At 37.7% G+C, this 24,913-nt stretch overlaps 1 protein-coding gene across 1 annotated transcript in view; it reads right to left on the bottom strand.

The window, feature by feature from the left end:
- The window catches only part of LOC150087940 (transient receptor potential cation channel subfamily M member-like 2), a 409,197-nt gene that overhangs the window by 190,546 nt on the left and 193,738 nt on the right, over positions 1 to 24,913 (bottom strand). The window contains exons 12-13 of the mRNA XM_090369284.1: positions 21,812 to 22,140; positions 7,787 to 8,039 (exon numbers count right to left, since the gene is read on the bottom strand). Of these exons, the coding sequence (XP_090225410.1) occupies positions 7,787 to 8,039; positions 21,812 to 22,140 (582 nt within the window). The remainder of the gene's footprint in view (positions 1 to 7,786; positions 8,040 to 21,811; positions 22,141 to 24,913) is intronic.

The raw sequence follows: 24,913 nt of genomic DNA, 5'->3' as shown, positions 1-24,913 counted from the left end.
GTACTTTACATTTGTCAATGTTAAACTTCAGTTGCCACCGCTCAGCCCATCTGCTCAACTTTTCAAGATCCTGTTTCAGTAGCGTACTGTCGTCAGTGTCATTAACAACCCTACCTACCTTCGTATCATCTGCAAACTTGGACTTTAAGCCTAATATACCTTCATCAATATCATTAATAAATACAGAAAACAACAATTTTCCCAACACCGAACCTTGGGGGAATCCACTATTAACATTAGTCCACGAAGAGCAGTGTCCATTGATTACCACTCCGTCTTCTTACATTCAACCATCCCTTTATTCATAGCAGCAATTTGTCCTTAATGCCATACTACTCCAATTTGTATAGTAGTCTTCCATGTGCAACAGTATCAAAAGCTTTCCCAAAATCCGAGTATATGATATCAAAATTATTTTTTGCATCCAATTCCTTTGTAACCGCATCATAGCATCCAATCAAATTGGTCAGACAAGACTTCCCCTTAACAAACCCATGCTGTGTCTGCTGCAGTCTTGTCTAGATGATACAGCAGTACTTTCATTAATTTCCCTGGAACAGAAGTTAAACTAACAGTTCTGTAATTACTTGTTCCTTCCTTTGATCCTCCTTTGTGAATTGGGGTCACATTTGCATATCTCCAGTCCATAGGGACCTCCCTGGGGTCCAAGAAAGCTCTCGTAATTATGGCTAAGAGTTTGCTTACTTCCTTTGCTGCCTCCTTTACTATAACTGGATAAATGCCATCCACCCCAGGTGCCTTTCTTATGTTTATCTTCAACAATTTCTCCTCCACTTTGCTCTCAGTTATTACAAATTAGTTTAGCTCCCGGCCAGAGTTTGATAAACTTCTGGCATTCCTTCCCTGAATAACTCCTGATGTGTGAATGTAGATGCAAAATACTCATTCAGTTTGTCAGCTACCTGAGCAGGATCATCAACAGTCGAACCATCGATATCAAGTGGACCAATCTGATTCCTTCCGTCTCCTTCCTTCCAGAGTTTACATAAGAAAAGAACTCTTTGCTATTTTTCTTTGCATCCTTTCTCGTAATCTGCCTTCACCTGCCTAACCTCCTTTGTGACTTGATTACAGACCAGCTTATATCTACCATAGGCAATTTTACATAGGACAGTTTGCTGTATGTGTGACAACTGATGGATAAGACAATTTGATGTATAGAAATTCAGTGTATCACACAGAGATTAGAAATTAACAAAATCAATGAAGTAAAAGGTTTTGAACAAGAGAAATTCTGGCAACTTATGAAGGAAGAATGCAGAAATTTAGAAAAAAGAAAATAATATATTTTTTATCCATTTATTTTATATAAAGGATTCATGGCAATCCTTTTTACAGTCAGGTTGGAAAGTGAGTACATTCCTATTTAAGCATGACTCCATTCATATTGTAACACTTTTAATGCATAGCACGAGTGCATAGCACGCATTCCTAGAGTGGACCGGGGTTCAAGCCCGTGACTACTAAATACGATAAATATTTGTATTGGCGATTTTTGTAAACTCTACTGACTTGGTTGTCGTGCCGGAATATAAACAGAAATTTTTTTTTTTATTTTTTATTTTTTTTAATATACCACCTCAGTTGAAACTATGCTTTTCCAGGTGCATGAATTCATTGAGGGTTGGGAAGCCAGAAGAAAATTAAGAGCAAAGAAACTAGATTAAAGGAAAAAACCATCGTTCCATAGCATCGAGAACCACTGTGGGCCCTGGTGAAAACGCCTCAGTGGGTCAGAGCATTTTTCCATGTAGGGGACTAGGACTCCATAGTACTGGACTACTGCTAACTTCTTTCAATAAAAACTATAGCACAGAGGGTTGCAAAATGCCAATCCTTTTTAATGTCAGAAGATAAATAAACATTATCAGCAGGCATCCATTAATGATCTCTACTTTTAGTCTCTGGAAAAACCCTCACTCTCATGTATGTTTTCTAAAAACGCAACTTATAGAAGGAAAGTAAACTGTGAATAAGGTTCTGTTAAATCCCAATCTTTAACCTGTCTGTGGCACTTGTATGCTTCGTCAAAAATATAAAATATCAAGAACGTTATCGTGATCAATAAATTCACCCTTTACAGCATGATATATTAAAAGTTGGCATTTTCTGTTTTGCTTTGCCATACACCGAATTCTCCCAAAGAATTCAGAATTTTCGTAGCAACCAATTGCCTTTCACCAAATTGTATCATACAGCAACATCTTGTTCGGCAAATTGTCTCCTACACCAAATTTTCATGAAATGTCACATACAGCAAATTTTCATCCGCCAAATGTAACACAGCAAATTGCCATGTACCAAGTGGCAAGCTCAGTATATGACAATTTCATATAATGAATTGTTTTGCACTGAATTGATGTGATTTCAATTTGTAGGACAAGATTTCCCCACAACTAATCCACACTATGATTTTCATATAACTACATTCTTGTGAAGATGATCCTGAAATAGCATTAGCATTAGTAGAGGCATATAGCTGCAAGAAAGCAAGCGTATACAGCATCAGTCAAAAAAAAAAAAAAAAAAAAACAACTTCCCATTTCACTCATTCATTCACTCCAAATGTTTGTCCAATTCATTGAATTTTTGGCTATCAACTTCCACGATGACAAATGGAAATTTGTTCCAGCAATCAACAAACTACTGGCTAAAGGAAAATTTCCGTACATCTATTCTGCAACTGTCTTTCCTCAATTTCAATTTATGTCCCCTCAAGTGGGTAATCTGAGCAAGAAGAGGAATCCCATCAGCATTGACCTTGCTCAAACCATTCAAGGCTTTATACACCTCAATCAGATTACCTTACAGATGCCTAGTCTCCAGATTTGTTGCAATTTGCAGAACTTAAGCCTATCTCACCAATCTCATTGCGTTTCTCTGAACTCGTTCCAGCAGCTCTACATCTATCTGAAAATGAGGCTTCCAGACCTGTATGCAGTACTCAAGGTGTGGCCCGACCATTGCCTTATACCAGAAAATAATCTCCTCCTCATTCTTGCTAGCAAAATTCCTGTATGTTATTGACAATACCCTGTGAGCTGCACTGGAAGCCTGTCTGTACTGCTCAGAAAACTTCATATTTGACTGAACAATTACCACCAGGTCTTTTTCATTTTCCACTACCCTGAGGGTAGTACCACACACACAGTTGGTACATTACCCTAGGGCTACTGATACCTATATGCAGTACTTTGCATTTGTCAATGTTAAACTTCAGTTGCCACCTCTCAGTCCACCTGCACACAACTTTTCTAGATCCTGTTGCAGTAGCATACTGTCATTAAAACCCTGCTAACCTTTGTATTGTTTGCAAATTTGGATATTAAGCCTGATATATCTTCATGAATATCATTGATAAATATAAAAAACAATGATGGGCCCAACATCAAACCCTATGGGACTCCACTAATAACGTTAGTCCATGAAGAGCAGTGTCCACTGATTACCATTCTCTGTCTTTTCCCACTCAACCATCCCTTTATTCATTGTAGCAACTTGCCCTTAATGCCATACTGCTCCAACTTGTACAGTAGTCTTCTATGTGCAACAGTATCAAAAGCTTTCCTGAAATCCAAGTGTATGATATCAAAATTATTTTTTGCATCCAGTTCCTTTGTAACCACATCAGAATATCCTATCAAATTTGTCTGACAAGACTTTCCCTTAACAAACCCATGCTGTGTCTGAATTATTGCTGCAGTCTTGTCTATATGATCCTGCAATGCATCTTTAACCAGTGACTCCATTATTTTACCCAGAACAGAAGTTAACTAACAGGCCTGTAATTACTCGTGTCACCCTTCGATCCCCCTTTGTGAATTGGGGATACATTAGCACATCTCCAGCCCGTTGGGACCTCCCCTGAGTCCAAGGATGCTCTTATAATTTTGGCTAAGGGTTTGCTTACTTCCTTTGCCACCTCCTTTAATATAACTGGATGGATCCCATCCACTCCAGGTGCTTTTCTTATGTTTAATTTCAATAATTTCTGCTCCACTTTGCTCTCATTATTACAAAATCATTTAGCTTCTTGTTAGAGTTTGATAAACTTCTGGCATTCCCTTCCCTAAATAACTCCTCATGTGTGAATGTAGATGCAAAATACACTGAAAGGATAGAATTCGTGGGATACCTGGTTCCTGGTCGTTATAATGCTATCACCATTCTCACCAGTGGATGAACATGCTGCTTGGCAGGTATATGGGTACACTGCATCACTGCATTCACGCAGATGGTAATTCGATGTCAGTATGGATAAACGTTGTGAGTTAACTGACTTTGAAAGAGGAATGATAGTGGGTGCCCGAAGCATGGGCCGCTCTATTGCAGAGGTGGTACAGAAATTGCACTATTCCCATTTGACAGTATCAAGAGTGTATCGGGAATACGCCATTTCTGGAATAACATCTCATTGTGGACAATGCTGTGGCCGGAGAAATGTGGTAGGTGGATGAATGTGTATCGTTCATGTCTGTCTCGCATTGTTTCAGCCACCCAGAGAGTGGCACAAATCACTGCCAACTTCAACAAGGGAGGTGCCAGAAACGTCTCCCCCAAGACCATCAGGCGATCATTAGCCACAATAGGTTATGAGAGCTGCCAACCCACCAGAGTCCCATTGCTAACACCAGGACATAGGAATCTATGCCTCAACTGAGCATAAGAACATTGGCACTGAACCTAGGATGATTGGAGATGGGTCTCCTGGTCCGATGAGCCCTGTTTATAATTATTTTGAGTGGACAGGAAGGTGTGTATTTGACGGAAACCGCATGAAGCTATGCACCCATTATGTCAACAAGAAACTGTTCATGCAGGTAGACGGTAGGTAATGATCTGGAACGTGTTCAACTGGCACATGTTGGGATCTCTGGTATGCATCTCTGAACGATCCAGGTTATGTGTCCATCTTTGCAGACCATCTGCATTCCTTCATGGTCATCATGCACCCACAGGACAATGGGCTCTTCCAGCAGGACAATGTGCCTCCCCACAGAACAGTGGTGACTAGAACGTGGTTTGAAGAGCATTCCACAGATTTTACCACCATGGAATGGCCTTCTTCACTGGACATGAACCCTGTGGTGTATCTTTTGGATGCTGTGGAAAGGTCTGTTTGAGCTTTGGATCCTCCACCCAGGAATGTGATGGAATTACAGACAGCGTTGCAGTAAGCATGGATGGAAATACCTGTGGAACACTTTTGTGAACTAGTGGACTCAATGCCTTGCCCTTATTATGGGCAAAAGGTGGGCCTACCTAGGTGTTCCCATGATTTCTGTTCACTCAGTGTACTCATTCAGCTTGTCAGCTACCTGAGCAGGATCATCAACATCAAGCGGACCATTCTGATTCATCCCCTTCCTTCTAGAGTTCATATAAGTAAATAAATCTTTGCTGTTTCTCTTTGGATCTTTTGCCAAAGATTTCTTGTAATCTACCTTTGCTTGCCTAAGCTCCTGTGCAACTTGATTACACACTAGATCCAGTCTAGTCTAGATCAAGTTCCAGTCATATTTGGGAAGTTAAACTCCCTTATTATAAGGCCATTGATTTACTGGCCCATTATTTCTCTGTAGAGTTGTTCATTGTATTCATTAGGGTCATTAGGCCTATAACACACTACTCTCAATTTTGCTATTCCAGTGCTTATGTCACACCAAACTGACTTAACATTGCACTGTCCATCTATGCCAACTGGATGCACTTCCTTAGATTTTGTGTTTCATTAACTAACAACATAACTCCTCCTCCTCCTTTCCTATCCTTTCTGTACACACTGTACTTCCCAAATTCCAATTCTGCATTCCTTATATCTGTGTGACGCCACGTCTCTGATATCCGAACAATATCTGCCTTCAATGTCTTGGCCAGTATTTCAAATTCATCAAATTTATTTACTATACTCCTAGCATTGGTGTACATGCAAGCATAATACTTTTCTAATCACTATCTCCATTATTTTACATGGAACAAAGTCAAGCTTACAGATCTGTAATTACTCATTTTGTCCTTTGATCTTTCTCTTTTTGAACAGGACGAACACTTACACATCTCCAATCTGTATGGATCTCCCCTGAATCCAAGAATGAGTTCACGATTATAGCCAAGAGTTTGCTTACTGCTTCTTTTAATATATTTGGATATATTCCATCAGCCCCAGGTGGTTTAATTTTCCTTGGGATTTAACAATTTATCTTGTGCATTCAGTTATCACAAAATCATTTAGCTCCCATTGTCCTTCTCACCAAGTTACAACTGTAACTGGAGGCGCCTCCGTAGCCAGGTGGGAAGGAGCAGCAGTGAGTAGCACACGCTTCTTGATTAGACCGGGGTTCGAGCCCGTCACCACCAAATACGGAGGATGCGGAAAGGTCAGGAATGACCACCGCATGTTCACGGAGCAATATGGCCTTAGTTGCTAATGCTCCTAAAAACCAAATAACAACAAACAAACAACTGTAACTTGGTGTGAAGCACAATGGGAACTAAATGAAGGGCAAAGGTGTACTTCGTACATGAAGTACACCTTCGCACCTTAGTTAACTTCATGCATGACAATAAGTGCAAAATATTTATTGAGTCTGTCAATAACCTGAACAGTGGATCATTAATAGTTATGCCATTCGTATCAAGTGGACCAATGTGATTCATCCCTTTCTTTGTACTTTGACATAAGCAAAGAATTCTTTGATACTTTTACCTGAAACTTCTCATAATTTGCCTTAGTTTGTCTAATCTCCTCAGTAACTTGATTTCTCTTATTTTTCACTAGTCTCATCAGTTCTCATCTTCACTAGTCTCATCAGTTCATCTGACATCCATTTAGATCTAAACCTCGAACAGTATCTCTTTGTTGGTATAAAAAGCATGGTATCTTCTACCATTACCTCCCTTCTACCTACATAAAGAACAGTCTCTCCTGTTCAAGCACAGACCATGGTGAGAAAAATTCTACCCTATGAGCCCTACTCTGTTACTCCAGGGCCAACTTCCAGTTGGTGGCATCAGGTTGTCCCACTGAATAGAATTTAAAATCTGTCTGAGACCAAACCCCACCCCCTAAAAATTTCCAGTATAAATTTATATTCTGTTGCCAAAAAGATGCATTCATTTCTCTATATGAATGCATATATATCTCTCCCCATATTTCTATTTATTGTCTTGTTCTTAAATTTTTTTGCATACATAGTAGCTTTTTTAATTTTTCTTTTAGTAAAATCATTTTCATCCCCTAAATTTCAAAATTTTTTACATTAAAAGAATAGGAACAACTATAAGAGTGTTCAGCAATCTCTGATTTCTTGATATTTCCCTTTGCTACATGTTTACAATGCTCCCTCACTCTCTTTGTCAAATAACCTTCCTGTCTCCTCAATGTAAATTTTCCAAAGTAGTAAATTCAAAATGAAATATTAGTAAATTAATCGTAATTAATATTAATTAATAATTAAAATAGTAAAAATAGTAATTAATAATTAAAATAGTAAAAATAGTAATTAATACAATAAACAAGTCAAAATATTTCACTGTGAGCAGTGCAAAGAAATTAGATTAATGCTATTAAATTAAATTTGTCTTAGAAAAGATCACCGTAAGATAAGATGGAAAAATATATTTAATGTAACCTAAAATTTTACAATAGGAACTGTAACTGGTAACCAAAACAAAGGTTTGAGAATTCCTGATCTGCTTAATCTAAGATACTAAATTATCACTTATAATTAAAATATAATTAAATCAGTATTAAATGTGCTCTTACCTTAAACCAACGAGGAAATGTAAACATACCCCAAGTGACTTCTCTGAGGCGAATACAACCTAGAAACATTTCCGTTAACCACCGTTGACAACAAGGATGAGATAAAAATGTCTTATTTTTAGCATCTGCAGCAATATCAACTGCTGTCTTATAAGCCCAGTCTGGATTCTCCTCACTTAACACATCATAAGCTCTACAAGTGGCATCTTTATAACTAGAATCAAGAACTCCAGTTGCCATATCAGCAAATTCTCTATGAACAGAAAATAAAGCATCTTTTAAAAATTTTTAATCAATTATCACATACATCATCCATCCATCCTCTCTCTCCCATCTTCATTTCTTGATTACAACAACAGCTTTCAAATATTAATATATTCATAAACTAAAAACTATTTAATTTTTATTGTATCAAATACTGCTACTAGTTTTCAGGCTATAATCTCTTTACAAACAGGGAATAATCATCTAACAGTAAGATATGTGAAAAAAAAAAAAAAAAAAAAATATATATATATATTTTATATATATATATAAAAACACTCTTTAGTTTAAAATCATTTCACAATAGTTAAACTTTAACTGGATCAGAAAATAAAATAAAATAAAGTGAAATAAATAAATAATATAAACAACCTTCAGCATTTGTCTCTGTCTGTAACAACTTATTTTAGGACAAAGTGGAAATATCTTACTTAGTTCATCTCCACAAGACAAAATAAAATAAGTACAGTAGAGTGTCAGTTATCTAGAATAACTGATGTCAGACCTCTTCCAGATAATCGAACCGGAAAATTTTCCGGTAAGATTAAGATCAAATAAATTTAATCTTACCTAACGATTAAATTAAATATTAATTAAATATTATTTAATTAATATTATTTAAATATTAAGTAAATATTATTTACTCGGAAAACAGAAACATCCATCCAGGCATTTTTATACAAAACAGGAAAATTAGAAAGATTTTTAAATGCTCTTGGTTTTTTTTGACTTACCGATAAGGAACACGGACAATCTGTGCATCCCAATGGCATTTGCACCCATAGCAATTGTAACTCATCTTAAAACTGGTGCATTTCTCTTTTAGTGGCTAGAGTTTTTCTGGGTAATGCTTTCCATAATAAGTCCATCCCATCAACATTATAAACATTTTCTATCTCATCATTTGCTATAACTGAAGCAAGCTTACTTTTCAAAGGACACTGCTGCCGATTTGTCTGCAGAAAGTTTCTTGCCTTGAATATCCAGTTCATGTATACCTTGTCTCGGTTTGAAGTTTTACAGCCAACCCGTGCTTGCCTTAAAATCTTCATTACCTATTAATTTTAGATTAAAATCCAATACTTTTCACACAACATTGGGCCATACACTGGTTCACCTAAACTTCACTCTGAAGAAAACAAAAAAATAACATGAGTGCACTCTCTGAAGCGGCATTGTCAGGTTTCAACATCGTCTTTTTTCTCCGAGATCCTCCTTCACTATCCATAATCTACACAAATTCTATTATAGCATTGGAATTTTTCTAGATGTTGAAAACTGTTGAAGTAGTAATACTGGCATGTGATGCAAGAAAGCAAGTGTATGAGCTTATGCAGCATCAGCCAAAAAAAAAAAAAAAAAAAATTTACATGACCATTCCCTCTAAATTTATTTCCTTAAATTTATTTAACATGTCAACTTCTACAACAACAGATGGAAGTTTGTTCCAGCAATTAACCACCCGCTGGCTAAAGGCAAATTTCCAAACATCTATTCTGCATCTCTCTTTCATCAATTTGAATTTATGCCCTCTTAGGTTCATAATTTGAACAAGTGGAAGAATCCCATCAGAATTCAGTGCGCTCAACCCATTCAAGGCTTATATACCTCAATCAGATCACCTCACAGGTGCCTAGTCTCCAGCCGCTGCAATTTGCAGAACTTAAGCCCCTCTCGGTAAGAGGATCCCTTCATTCCCCTCGCCAATCTTGTTACCCTTCTCTGTACACGCTCAAGCAAATCTACATCCTTCCTAAAATGAGAGCTCCAGACCTGTATCCAGTACTCATGGCATGGCCTGACCATTGCCTTATACAGAGGGACAATCACCTCCTTTTCCCTGCTAGCAAAATTCCTGTATATCATCGACAAAACCCCATGACCTGCTCTTTCAGCCTGTCTGCATTGCTCAGAAAAATTTAATATCTGACTACATAATTACTCCCAGGTCTTTTTCATTTTCTACTACCTTAAGTGTAATAGCACACAGTTGGTACAATCCTCTGGGGTTACTTCTACCCATATATAGTACTTTGCATTTGTCAATGTTAAACTTCAGTTGCCACTTCTCAGACTATCTTCCCACATTTTTTAGATCCTGTTGCAGAAGCAACAGACGTGGTGTCACACAGATATAAGGAATGCAGAACTGGAATTTGGGGAGTACAATGTCTACAGAAAGGATAGACAGGATAGGAAGGGAGGAGGGGTTATGCTATTAGTTACGAAATACATAAAATCCAAGGAAGTGAAGCCAGTCGACATCGCTGAACAGTGCAGTGTCGAGTCAGTTTCATGTGACATAAGCATTGGGAGATCAAAATTGAGAGTAGGAGTGTGCTATAGGCCTAATGACTCTGATGAGTATAATAAGAAACTGCACAGTGGGCCAGTAAATCAGAGAGTCTTATATAATGGGGGATTTTAATTTCCCAGATATTGACTGGAATTTCGGGGCTGGTCACTCACACACTAGCACGGATTTTGTGGACTTATTGGATGATTGTTTTCTACATCAGCATGTTTGGGAGGCAACTAGAGGGAGTAATACTCTTGATTTGATTATCAGTAGTGATTCTTCATGCATTAAGAATCTGCAGATGGAGGAACTACTAGGTGGCAGTGATCACAGTGTGCTGAAGTGGGATTTACTCAAAGAGATAACTACCATTAGGGGTAAAGGGAAGGGTTATTGCTTTCGTAAAGGTGACTACGATGGACTGAGACAGTATTTAAATTCTATACAATGGGACCAACTGATGATGTTACCAACAGCAAATTAAAAATGGGAAGCATTCAAAGAACTTATCTTGGAAGCTACTAGGCTTTACATACCAACTAAGAAATATTGTTCAAGGTTTAGGCCTAAATGGATGTCAGATGAACTAATGAGACATATGGCAGAGAAGAAAAATGCATGGGATACATACAAATTAACACGTGACACAGAAGCCTATGATAGATACAAGTTGATCTGTAACCAAGTTACAAAGGAGGTTAGGCAGGCAAAGGCAGATTACAAGAAATCTTTGGCAAGGGATGCAAAGAAAAACAGCAAAGAGTTCTTTACTTATGTAAACTCTAGAAGGAAGGAGATGAATCAGATAGGTCCACTTGATATCGATGGGTCAACTGTTGATGATTCTGTACAGGTAGCTAACAAACTAAATGAATATTTTGCATCTACATTCACCGATGAGGAGTTATTCAGTGAGGAGAATGCCAGAGGTGTATTCAACTCTGGCAGTAAGCTAGAGAATCTTGTAATAACTGAGAGCAAAGTGGAGGAGAAATTGTTGAAGATAAACACAAGAAAGGCACCTGGGGTGGATGGGATCTATCCAGTTATATTAAAGGAAGCAGCAAAGGAAGTAAGCAAACCCTTAACCATAATTATGAGAGCTACCTTGGACTCAGGGGAAGTACCCATGGACTGGAGATGTGCAAATGTGACCCCAATTCACAAAAGAGGATCAAAGGGCGACACAAGTAATTGTAGACCTGTTAGTTTAACTTCTGTACCCGGAAAATTAATGGAGGCACTGGTTAAAGAAGCACTGCAGGATCATCTAGACAAGACTTCAGTTATAGCTCGGACACAGCATGGTTTTGTTAAGGGGAAGTCTTGCCTGACCAATTTGATTGGATACTATGATGCAGTCACAAAAGAACTGGATGCAGGGAATAACTTTGATATTATATACTTGGATCTTAGAAAGGCTTTTGATACTGTTGCACATGGAAGACTGCGGCACAAATTGGAGCAGTATGGCATTGGAGGCAAATTGCTGCTATGGATAAAGGGGTGGTTGAGGGGGAGAAGACAGAGAGTGGTAATCAATGGACACTGCTCATCGTGGACTAATGTTAGCATTAGCATTAGTAGAGGCATTTGATGCAAGAAAGCAAGCTTATGCAGCATCAGTCAAAAAAAAAAAAAAAAAAACCCACTTCCACTTCACCCCTCTGTTCGTTCAAAATATCTGTCCAGCTGAGCCTTAAACTTATTTAGGCTATCAACCTCCACCACAAGCGATGGCAGTCTGTTCACCAACCAACCACCCGCTGGCTAAAGGCAAATTTCCGCACGTCTATCCTACATCTGTCTTTCCTCAATTTGAATTTATGCCCTCTCAGGTGATTTTTCTGAGCTAGAGGAAGAATCCCATCAGCATTGAGCATGCTTAAACCATTCAAGGCTTTATACACCTCTATCAGATCACCTCGCTGGTGCCTAGTCTCCAGACACTGTAATTTGCAAAACTTAAGCCTTTCTTCGTAAGAGCACCCCTTTGTTCCATTCACTAATCTTGTTGCCCTTCTCTGTACTCGTTCCAGCAGCTCTACATCCTTCTTGAAATGAGGCCTCCAGACCTGTATACAGTACTCTAGGTGTGGCCTGACCATTGCCTTATACAATGGAATAATCACCTCCTTATCCCTGCTGGAAAAATTCCTGTATATCATTGACAACACTCCATGAGCTACTCTTGCAGCCCGTCTGCACTGCTCAGAGAACTTCATATCTGCCTGCACAATCACCCCCAAGTCCCTTTCATTCTCTACCACTGTCAGTGTAGTACCACAGAGTTGATACGTTGCTCTGGGGTTGCTTTTTCCCATGTGTAGTACTTTACATTTGTCAATGTTAAACTTCATTTGCCACCTCTCAGCCCATCTGCTCAACCTTTCCAGATCCTGTTGCAGCAGCATAGTGTCAGTAGTGTCCTTGACAACCCTGCCAACCTTTGTATCATCTGCAAACTTGGACATTAAGCTTGATATACCATCATCAATATCATTTATAAATACAGAAAACAATAATGGACCCAACACTGAGCCCTGAGGGACTCCACTAATAACATTAGTCCACGATGAGCAGTGTCCATTGATTACCACTCTCTGTCTTCTCCCCCTCAACCACCCCTTTATCCATAGCAGCAATTTGCCTCCAATGACACACTGCTCCAATTTGTGTAGCAGTCTTCCATGTGCAACAGTATCAAAAGCCTTTCTAAGATCCAAGTATATAATATCAAAGTTATTCCCTGCATCCAGTTCTTTTGTGACTGCATCATAGTATCCAATCAAGTTGGTCAGGCAAGACTTCCCCTTAACAAAACCATGCTGTGTCTGAGCTATAACTGAAGTCTTGTCTAAATGATCCTGCAGTGCTTCTTTAACCAGTGCCTCCATTAATTTTCCTGGAACAGAAGTTAAGCTCACAGGTCTATAATTACTTGTGTCAGCCTTTGATCCTCCTTTGTGAATTGGGGTCACATTTGCACATTTCCAGTCTATGGGTACCTCCCCTGAGTCCAAGGAAGCTCTCATAATTATGGCTAAGGGTTTGCTTACTTCCTTTGCTGCCTCCTTTAATATAACTGGATAGATCCCATCCACCCCGGGTGCCTTTCTTGTGTTTATCTTCAACAGTTTCTCCTCCACTTTACTCCCAGTTATTTCAAGATTCTGTAGCTTACTGCTAGAGTTGAATACACCTCTGGCATTCCCCTTGCTGAATAACTCCTCATGTGTGAATGTCGATGCAAAATATTCATTTAGTTTGTTAGCTACCTGAGCAGGATCATCAACAGTTGACCCATCAATATCAAGTGGACCAATCTGATTCATCCCCTTCCTTCTAGAGTTTACATAAGTAAAGAACTCTTTGCTGTTTTTCTTTGCATCCCTTGCCAAGGATTTCTTGTAATCTGCCTTCGCCTGCCTAACCTCCTTTGTAACTTGGTTGCATATCAACTTGTATCTATCATAGGCTTCTGTGTCATGTGTTAATTTGTAAGTATCCCATGCATTTTTCTTCTCTGCCATATGCCTCATTAGTTCATCTGACATCCATTTTGGCCTAAACCTTGAACAATATTTCTTAGTTGGTATGTAAAGCCTAGTAGCTTCCAAGATAAGTTCTTTGAATGCTTCCCATTTTGAATTTGCTGTTGGTAACATCATCAGTTGGTCCCACTGTATAGAATTTAAATACTGTCTCAGTCCATCGTAGTCGCCTTTACGGAAGCAATAACCCTTCCCTTTACCCCTAATGGTAGTTACCTCTTTCAGTAAATCCCACTTCAGCACACTGTGATCACTGCCACCTAGTGGTTCATTTATCTGCAGATTCTTAATGCATGAAGAATCACTGCTGATAATCAAATCAAGAGTATTACTCCCTCTAGTTGCCTCCCGAACATGCTGATGTAGAAAACAATCATCCAATAAATCCACAAAAGCCCTGCTAGTGTGTGAGTAACCAGCCCCCAAATTCCAGTCAATATCTGGGAAATTAAAATCTCCCATTATAAGACTCTCTGATTTACTGGCCCACTCTATTTCCCTGTACAGTTCCTTATTATACTCATCAGAGTCATTAGGCCTATAGCACACTCCTACTCTCAATTTTGATCTCCCAATGCTTATGTCACACCAAACTGACTCAACACTGCACTGTCCAGCGATGTCGACTGGCTTCACTTCCTTGGTTTTTATGTGTTTCTTAACTAATAGCATAACCCCTCCCCCCTTCCTATCCTGTCTATCCTTTCTGTAGACGTTGTACTCCCCAAATTGCATTTCTGCATCCCTTATATCTGTGTGACACCACGTCTCTGATATCCCAACAATATCTGCCTTTGATGTTTTGAGCAATACCTCAAATTCATCAAATTTATTTACTAAACTCCTAGCATTGGTGTACACGCAAGTATACCTGCACCTGTTTCTATTCTTAGCTACCCTAACACAACCCATGTGTTTACTTGTACCGCAATGGCTCCCAGCAGTCTCTGAAATACCATGCATCTTGTTTTTCAGGCTTCTGCTCATTCTAATAGAAGCAGTGCAAGAATCTCTTTCACCTCTGCCAGTGGCTACTGTCAATCTATTGGTCTTTGTCTCCCCCCAAGCTAGCAGTTTTCCGACCCACCTAACACTGCCTTGATAGCATCAGCAAATATTCTTGCACCCTTTCTATTTAAGTGTATCCCATCCCTGTAGAAGCAATCTCTCCTGTTAACAAGTACAGTCCAGGCTGAAAAAAATTCTACCCCTTGAGCCTTGCACAATCTTTCCAGGGCCAAATTGATCGACAAGGCTCTCATCATATACTCCCTCCTGTCGTGTCTGGGCAGAATTGCAGACACTTTCAAATTCAACCCTAATTCTCGGCTTTTGTTCAACAGTGACCTGTACTTGTTAAGTAATTCTGCCGGTCTCCTACTCTTAATATCGTTAGTGCCAACGTGTACAACTATATCACCTTTTGTGCCCTTAAAAGATGATATTCGCTCTACGTCATCAACCTTTGCCCCTGGCAGACATACCCTGGTCCTGTTCCACCTATCTTTTTTACAAAGCATGTTCCCCGTTTCCCTGACAATAGAGTCACCAACAACTACTAGTTCCTTCGGGACCAGCGCATTCTGCCTTGGGGGTTGTCTCTGTGTCACGCGATTAGTAGAGTCCCTCAGGGTTCAGTATTGGGTCCATTATTGTTTACTGTATTTATAAATGATACTGATGATGGTATATCAAGCTTAATGTACAAGTTTGCAGACGATACGAAGGTTGGCAGCGTTGTCAAGGACACTACTGACACTATGCTACTGCAACAGGATCTGGAAAGGTTGAGCAGATGGGCTGAGAGATGGCAAATGAAGTATAACATTGACAAATGTAAAGTACTACACATTGGAAACAGCAACCCCAGAGCAACATATCAACTCTGTGGTAGAGAATGAAAGGGACCTGGGATGGTTGTGCAGGCAGATATGAAGTTCTCTGAGCAGTGCAGACGGGCTGCAAGAGTAGCTCATTATTGAGTCATCAATGATATATAGGAATTTTTCTAGCAGGGATAAGGAGGTGATTATTCCCCTTGTATAAGGCAATTGTCAGGCCACACCTAGAGTACTGTATACAGGTCTGGAGGCCTCATTTCAAGAAGGATGTAGAGCTGCTGGAACGAGTACAGAGAAGGGCAACAAGATTAGTGAATGGAGCAAAGGGGTGCTCTTAAGAAGAAAGGCTTAAGTTTTGCAAATTACAGTGTCTGGAGACTAGGCACCAGTGAGGTGATCTGATAGAGGTGTATAAAGCCTTGAATGGTTTGAGCATGCTCAGTGCTGATGGGATTCTTCCTCTTGCTCAGAATAATCACCTGAGAGGGCATAAATTCAAATTGAGGAAAGACAGATGTAGGATAGACGTGAGTAAATTTGCCTTTAGCCAGCGGGTGGTTGGTTGGTGGAACAGACTTCCATCCCTTGTCGTGGAAGTTGATAGCCTAAATAAGTTTAAGGCTCAGCTGGACTGGTATTTCGAACGAACAGAGGGTTGAAGTGGAAGTGGTTATTTTTTATTTATTTATTTATTTTTATTTTTATTTTTTTTTTGGCTGATGCTGCATAAGCTTGCTTTCTTGCATCAAATGCCTCTACTAATGCTAATGCTAAAAGCACACTGCCATTACTGTCATTAACAACCCTGCCAACCTTCGTACCATCTGCAACCTTTGACATTAAGCCTGATGTACCTTCATCGATATCATTGATAAATATACAAAACAACAGTGGACCGAACATCGAACCCTGTGGGACTCCACTAATAACATTAGTCCACGAAGAGCAGTGCCCATTGATTACCACCCTCTGTCTTCTCCCACTCATCCATTCCTTTATCCATTGTAGCAACTTATCCTTAATGCCATTCTGCTCCAATTTGTACGGTGGTCTTCCATGCACAATAGTGTCAAAAGCTTTCCTGAAATCCAAGCATATGGTATCAAAATTATTTTTTGCAACCAGTTCCCTTGTAACCACATCATAATATCCAATCAAATTTTTCAGACAAGACTTTCCCTTAACAAATCCAATGCTGTGTCTGAATTATTGCTGAAGTCTTGTCTAGATGATCTTGCAATGCATTTTTAACCAGTGACTCCATTATTTTACCCAGAACAGAAGTTAAACTAACTGGTCTCTTAGAAGTTATAGTGTCTTAAAGTACTGTCGTATTGGACTAAATTCAAAAAATAGCAAGGGCTTAATTTTTCAGTACTCACCCTGATCAATCAGCAATTGTTATGGTTTGAATGGCAAGAGGTGACTAGCTTTAAGGTGATTGGTTCTTAAATTAAGGGGTGAGTAAATGGTAATTATAATGGAAACGGGATTAAAATATGCGCAAGGAAGTAGAAATGCACTAACGTTGTCCTTGGTTGTCATTAAATTGGGTTAAATTGGGATTCACTATATCAAGGTGAGTACTGAAAAATTAAACCCTTGCTATTTTTTGAATACTAGCTGGTCTGTAATTACTCATGTCACCCTTCGATTCCCCTTTGTTAATTGGGGATACATTTGCACATCTGAAGTCCATGGGGGGCTTCCCCTAAGTCTAAGGATGCTCTAATTATTATGACTAAGGGTTTGCTTACTTCCTTTGCCACCTCCTTTAAAATAACTGGATAGATCCCATCCACCCCAGGTGCCTTTCTTATGTTTAACTTCAACAATTTCTCCTCCACTTTGCTCTCAGCTATTACAAAATCATTAGGCACCCGTTACAATTCGATAATTTTCTGGCATTCTCAATCCTTAATAACTCCTCATGTGTAAATGTAGATGCAAAATACTCATTCAGTTTTTTTGCTATCTGAGCAGGATCATCAACAGTCGAACCATCGATATCAAGTAGACCAATAAGATTCATCCCCTTCCTTTTAGAGTTTATACAAGTAAAGAAATCCTTACTGTTTTTCTTAGCATCCTTTGCCAAAGATTTCTCGTAATCTGCCTTTGCCTGCCTAACTTCCTTTGTGACTTGATTACAGACTAGCTTATATCTGCCATAGGCTTCTGTGTCACCTGATAATTTAAAGCATCCCATGCATTTTTCTTCTCTGCCATGAGTCTCATTAGTTCATTTGACAACCATTTAGACCTAAACCTTGAACAATATTTCTTAATAGGTATGAAACTTTTAGTAGCTTTCATGATTAATTCCTTGAATGCTTCCCACTTAGAATTTGCTGTTGGTAACATCATCAGTCGATCCTACTGTGCAGAATTTAAAAACTGTCTGAGACCACTGTAGTCACCTTTACCCCTGATGGTAATTATATCTTTAAGTAATTCCCACATCAGTACACTGTGATCACTGCCACCTAATGTTTCCTTTATCTGCAAATTCTTAATACACGAATGATCACTGCTGATAACCAGATAAAGAGTATTACCCTCTCTGGTTGCCTCTCGAACATGCTGCTGCTGCAGAAAACAATGATCCAATAAATCCACAAAAAAAATATTACTAGTGTGCGAGTGACCAACCCATAAGTTCCAGTCAATATCTGGGAAGTTAAAATCGCCCATTATAAGACATTCTGATTTACCAGCCCACTATTTCTCTGTATGATTGTTCATTGTACTCATTCGAGTCATTAGCCCTATAACACACTTATTTTTGCTTTCGCAGTGCTTAAGTAAAACCAAACTGACTCAACAGTGTACTGTCCATCTATATCAACTGAATGCTTCTTTTGGTTTTATGTGTTTCTTAATTAACAGCATAACCCCTCCTCCCTTCCTATCCTGTCTATCCTCTCTGTGCACATTGTACTCCCCAAATTAAAATTCTGCATTCCTAATATCTGTGTGACACAACATCTGTGATATCCCAACAGTATCCGCCTTTGATGTCTTGACTAACACTTCAAATTCATCAAATTTAATTACTACACTTCTAGCATTGGTATACATGCAAGTATACATGCACATATTGTTATTCTTAGTTACCCTAACACATCCCATATATCCACCTGCTTCACGATGACTGCCATCAGTCCCTGAAACCCCCAGCACTCCTCGCTCCAGGCCGCTGCTTATTCTAATAGAAGCAGTGCAAGAATTACCTTCACCTCTTCCTGCGGCTACTTTTAAACCTTTTAGTCTGTGAATTCCCTCCAAGCTAGCAGTTTTCTGACCCACCTAACACTGCCTCGATAGCATCAGCAAATATTCTTGCACCCTTTCTATTTAAGTGTATCCCATCCCTGTAGAAGCAGTCTCTCCTGTTAACAAGCCCACACCACGCTGAAAAAAAATTCTACCCCTTGAGCCTTGCACATTCCCTCTAGAACCGAATTGATTGACAAGGCTCTCATCATGTACTCCCTCCTATCATGTCTGGGCAGAATTGCAGACACTTTCAAATTTAACCCTAACGACATTTTTGCAACATTGACCTGTACTTGTTAAGTAAATCTGCAGATCTCCTTCTCTTAATGTCATTGGTGCCAACGTGTACAACAATATCACCCTTTGGGCCCTTAAAAGATCATATATGATTCACAACATCATCAACTTTTGCCCCTGGCAGACATACCCTGGTCCTATTCCATCTATCCTTTTTACACAATTTTTTCCCTGTCTCCCCAACAATAGAATCACCAACAATAACTAGTTCCTTTGGGACCAGTGCATTCTGCCTTGGAGATTGCCGCTGTGTTGCCTGGTGCCCAGGAGTGAGCTCTGGCATTGAGTTGAACAGCTGAGAGCTCGAAGGGGGGCCCCCATATTAATTTCTTCAAGGGCATCTACCTACACCTCAAGCTCTCATAGATGCCCATTAGAATGCTGAGTTGACACCTAATTTCTAGACACTCTCTGCACCTGGCACACACACACTAAGACTTCCTCCTTGGCTAGATCATGTTCTGTTCCAGAGAGTTTGGCAAACATTTCACAAGTTGCACATTTTATTACACTGTGATGCGTTTGAGAATTGCCCCCCCTCAGTTCTCATCCAAGTCACAGCATTCCTGCCACTTTGTCTGGGGCATGATATTTTAAATTAATAAGTTCAATAAATTTATTTGATCTTATTAATTGTCAATACTATACTATCTAATAGAATCCTAAATGCAGTGATGCGTATTACGCTATATAATTTTACGTTAGAGCTACCTAGTTACCACAATTAAAAATTTGAATTCCCTACCACTCTCTATACAAAAACAATGGCTGCAAGATTCAAAAGAAAAAATGGTTTTACGTATAATAAGTAATCTACAAAAACTCTTATCTAAATTAAAAATAAAAATAACCAGCATAACTAGAACTATAAGGCTACTTATAAAGTACAATATAAAATAACAATTAGGTAAATAAAACAGCAAACACATTGCTTTTTCGAAGCCTGTAATTCATATCTGTAATTTTTAAATAGAGTCAGCGCCCTTTAAAGTCCCCACATTAAACTCTTTGGAGAGATTTCCTAAATTTTCACCTTTTCTAATTCTATTAATGATTTCCGTTTTTTGTTGCAATGTTAAAACTACACGTTAAAAATTTAGAAAAATAATAAACCACACAGTTTTGGGCCAATATTATTCTTACCGAATCTGAAGCTAAACTAATCTGAAATTCACTCATGATTTCCGAGAAAACCCAATAGTCTCTGTGATATTTTTCTGAAGGTCACATGGAATTCTAGAGGTCACAACCATAAAACAATAAAAACAATTTGCAGTTTTCGGTTTATTGGGCTTTTTGTTTGTACAATCTGTTATAAACAGGTAGTAAACTCGATCTTTTGCTTATCATAATCAAAATTCAATTTGCATATGTTACCGCTATAACCAGAGCTTACTGTACTACTGTTAATAAAAAAAAGAAGAAAGATCAGCCTTTCAAATTATTCCGGATAACTGACGTTCTACTGTATATAAATAAATAAAAAATATATATACACACAATAAATACAAAATAACTTCATAAATTCAACAATTCTGAGTTCAACAAAGTGCCAGTTTCTTCAATACCCATTAAAGTAACTTTGCCAGTACTCCAAATATAGTGTAACACTCACTTTAAGAAACTTCCTTCTGAGCACCACATTTTAATCCTTAAACTTAAATTTTATTTTTTAAATGTACAGTTTGAATAAAAATGGTTAGTCATGATTAGAGAGCAACAATGAAGGACATATCACAGAGTGTGATTATCATCAAACTGTCCAGTCATAGAATAGCATGAATTAGGAAATGTACTGTATCAGAATACCTCAATGAAGATTTCTGCAGTTGCATTTAATTTACAATTGCAATCAAGGCAGATTTTTTAAACCATAAAGAGCCATTCTTTTTGCCCATTCCTTCTAATAATTGATCTACTTCTTCTTTAACCTTTACTGGTCACATCAGTTTACTGGAATTATTTTTTCACCTGGTTAAGGGCTTAGAATGTAATGCTATGTTTGAACATAATGCTAAGTTTTACAAATACTTACTAAGTATTTGTAGCAGGATCTAACATTCTCTGAGTTGATCCTTCCTTTTCTTCATCCTTATATTCTCCTGATCTCTGCATTCTCCACATTTAAAACTTTGCATAATTTTGATTTCAATAATATCTCAATTCTTAGGCCTAATGACAGGATTCAATGAAATCTAGAAATATTGCTAATTATTAAGCAGTTCTATTGCATAGGAGTTTAACTTAGTGTAATACTTTTTACACAATAAAATTCACTTGATAACAATTCATGTGGTTTAATTAGCACCATTCATATTTTTATGCAAAGAAAGAATCATAAAATCTAGTATACTGATGTTTTGGAAGGTAATGTAACATTTATAAAAAAATGTCTACTGCAGTTTAGCTTACACTACTTTTAATCTGCATTACATTAGTTTACATTAAAATGAAATAACTTAATAAAAGAGAGGGACTATAAAATACATACTTGCTCAAATCCTGAATCTCCAATTTCATATTATTATCAGAAACATATGGTTCAAGTTTCTCATATACCATAGAGAGAATGAGAGCCAGATGAATTGGTTGATCTGAATATCTCCATAGCAGCTTTGCTAACTTGGAACGATTAGTAAATACTGCCCACATAGTTAGAATAGCAACAGATTTTCGTTCTGCAGCAGATGGATCAATAGGATACATTCCTAAGGCATTAAGTGACATCTCCTGAGAATTAATAAAGTCAGGAATACCTGTAACTCTTGTTATTAGCCAGCTAAGATCTGAGTCAACAAAATTCTTTCCAATTTTTGAAACCTAAAGAAATACAAAATATAAATGCAAAAAAGACTCCACTGAAACTGTTGTGACAAATGATTTTTTGTGTATATCACTTTTTTTTTTTTTACTTCTTCAGCTTTATTAAGTTTTACTAATTAAACTAATTGACTGCAAACCCCAATTATGCAAATTAAAATTTATATAATTTAATTACATACAGTGATAGAATTTATTATATTTGCTTTTGCTTCACATAATGAAAAATGGAAAAAAAAAAAAAAAAACTTAAATTCTGTATATTATTACAATATCTGTACTTGCCACTTTCACCAGCAATAGATGGAAATTGTAAAATAATGACTTAAAATAATAATGAAGATTAAAAAATATATATATATTTTAAAGTATAAGCCTCTGCACTTTTTGTCTCTGAACAAAACAAAATCAAAACTAAAGCAAACCATGAATTCCTGAACTGTTTAAGCATATGTGGACTAGAGAAGTCAGCTCCCATTTCTTTGCTAGCATAGGGGTAACTTATGCTAGTAAAGAAGATGAAAGCTGACATAAAGAAGTCCCATATAGCTAAAACTACATCATCATTTGCTAAGAATCAGCAACAGACCTTCTGTTCTGGAGAGTGAGCCTTACAGCAGGTCAACTGCTAATTCTTAGCAAATTATGCTCCACAAGATGGATATGAGCGAGGCTGTTCTTAGTGTCACTGGCCTTGAATTTGAGGACATTTGTATTAAATGGATGAAATGGTAAATTTTACTGGTATGACAACTTTAATTTTGTCCAATTCCATATTACAGTGTAGGATATTTTTAAATGTATATTATAATTAGCATTGTTGTATTAGTATTGAATATACTGCAATATTTTTGTAATTTTTGCTTTAATAATGGTTAAGGCTATGGATATTTTCTTGAGAGAAAAGAAGCGAATTTTGCAAGAAGTTTGCTGGAGCAAAATTACAAAACGCATGTGCCTTGAGGTTCTCAAACAATAAAATTCTCACATCAACAAAGTAGTAACACAACACGTAACTGCATCAGAAGATGGGGGAGAGAGAAACCATATTGATTAATTTTTCTTAATTTAGATTTTATCCATATCTGACATATCAAACTATATTGATAAATTTTAATATAGCATATTACACGATTTACCTATATCATATAAATTCTCTTCTTTGATCACTGATCCTCTTGTAGAACATTACTGTATTTCAAAAAATAACATTACACATCAACGCTGTTCACTGGATCTGACATATATTGGAGCACTACTGAAACACTGGACATTTTTTTTTTTTTTCATTTAGGCACAGCATGGATATTTGGATTTTAAATTATTATTGTCTTTGAATATAGGTATATTGTTGATCAGGAAAAACTTATTGTGATTTTAAAAAAATTTGTTCCAGGTTGTTAAAACCTTCACCACTACCCCCTCCCCAAATAAAATATTGGACAATTCTTTTCAGAAGGGTTACTACTACATTAACAGAAAAAACATAAATGTGAATCACATCTTTATTAACAAGTGCTCAGGACCCCCCCCCCCCCACACACACACACTGATTATCTTTAACAACTAGTTACTGAAGAAAAGGAATTCTGAAATATGTGTTTAATAAAATACATATTTAAAGTAATAATTTTACTCTTACCTGGTGGCATACTGGGTTCTGTGATTCACTTATATAAAAACAGTCACAAAATTTAAAACAAATATCATGATGTCGAAATTTAAAAAATACACTGCTCTAATAATGGTAAATAAAAGAGTGAGGCTGGAATGTTACCACTCAGACAGGAAAGGTTAACACGAAATTCCTCTGAGTCATAAGTTCATCACTTATATGTAGCCAAAGTCATTCTTGCAGATAATCCTAGTTCACTTAGTTCTCTGCAGAGGAACTTTCCCATAAAAACCAGCTCTGATCTGGCACACATAATAGACACAAACATACTCTGGAACATCATGCTATATACCTTCTAGGATAAATCTTTTGATCACCCTCTCAAATGTTTTCTCTATCCCACATATCCATCTTGTGGAGCATAATTTGCTAAGAATTAGCAGTTGACCTGCTGTAAGGCTCGCTCTCCAGAACAGAAGGTCTGTTGCTGATTCTTAGCAATATATGCACTATCCCAGGATAATGCATATATATGTGGCATCTGTATGGTATGTAGCCAATACCCAAGGGAAACTGGCTATTAGAACCTCCTGAACAGTCAGATTCTAAACCTCTCTTTACAAGGACTCCTTGGCTCTAGGTAAAAATGAATCTGCTCTAACACCTACAAACAGACATTCATACGAATATTTAGAAATTTAATTAGTATTTTAATGGTATCTCAATTTCAAAATGTTTCAATATTCCTCTTCAGAGACAGACGTTTTTCTATAAAGATTTTTATTAATGCTTTAGGTCAATTTTTGACCAATAATGTTCAACTGGCCTATTTTGCACTTGCAAGGTCGGAAGGAAGGAAGAAGCAACTTATCTTAGTGTCCATGTGTCACCCTTAACCACAGAATGCCAAAATTAGAGATGGTTATCAAGTAATATTTATAACTGATGTCAACAATCAATTCTCTGAGAAATAGCTCTCAAAATGGCAGCATGGCATCCAAATTGCAGGAAAAATGAATCTAAATTTAACTGTATTAATCTGATTAGGCAACACAAACAATGCAATGGAATGAGGTAATATGATTCGTTTCCCAACTCTGTACTGCCTCGGATCAAACTTCGAGTAAGTCATCAGTGATAAAATCATCTTCAGCACCT

Source organism: Mastigoproctus giganteus, chromosome 3 (genome assembly GCF_048544385.1).
Source record: "Mastigoproctus giganteus isolate SK-2022 chromosome 3, ASM4854438v1, whole genome shotgun sequence".
In the NCBI taxonomy this organism is placed as follows: Eukaryota; Metazoa; Arthropoda; class Arachnida; order Uropygi; family Thelyphonidae; genus Mastigoproctus; species Mastigoproctus giganteus.
This window is presented reverse-complemented; position numbering and strand designations above follow the sequence as displayed.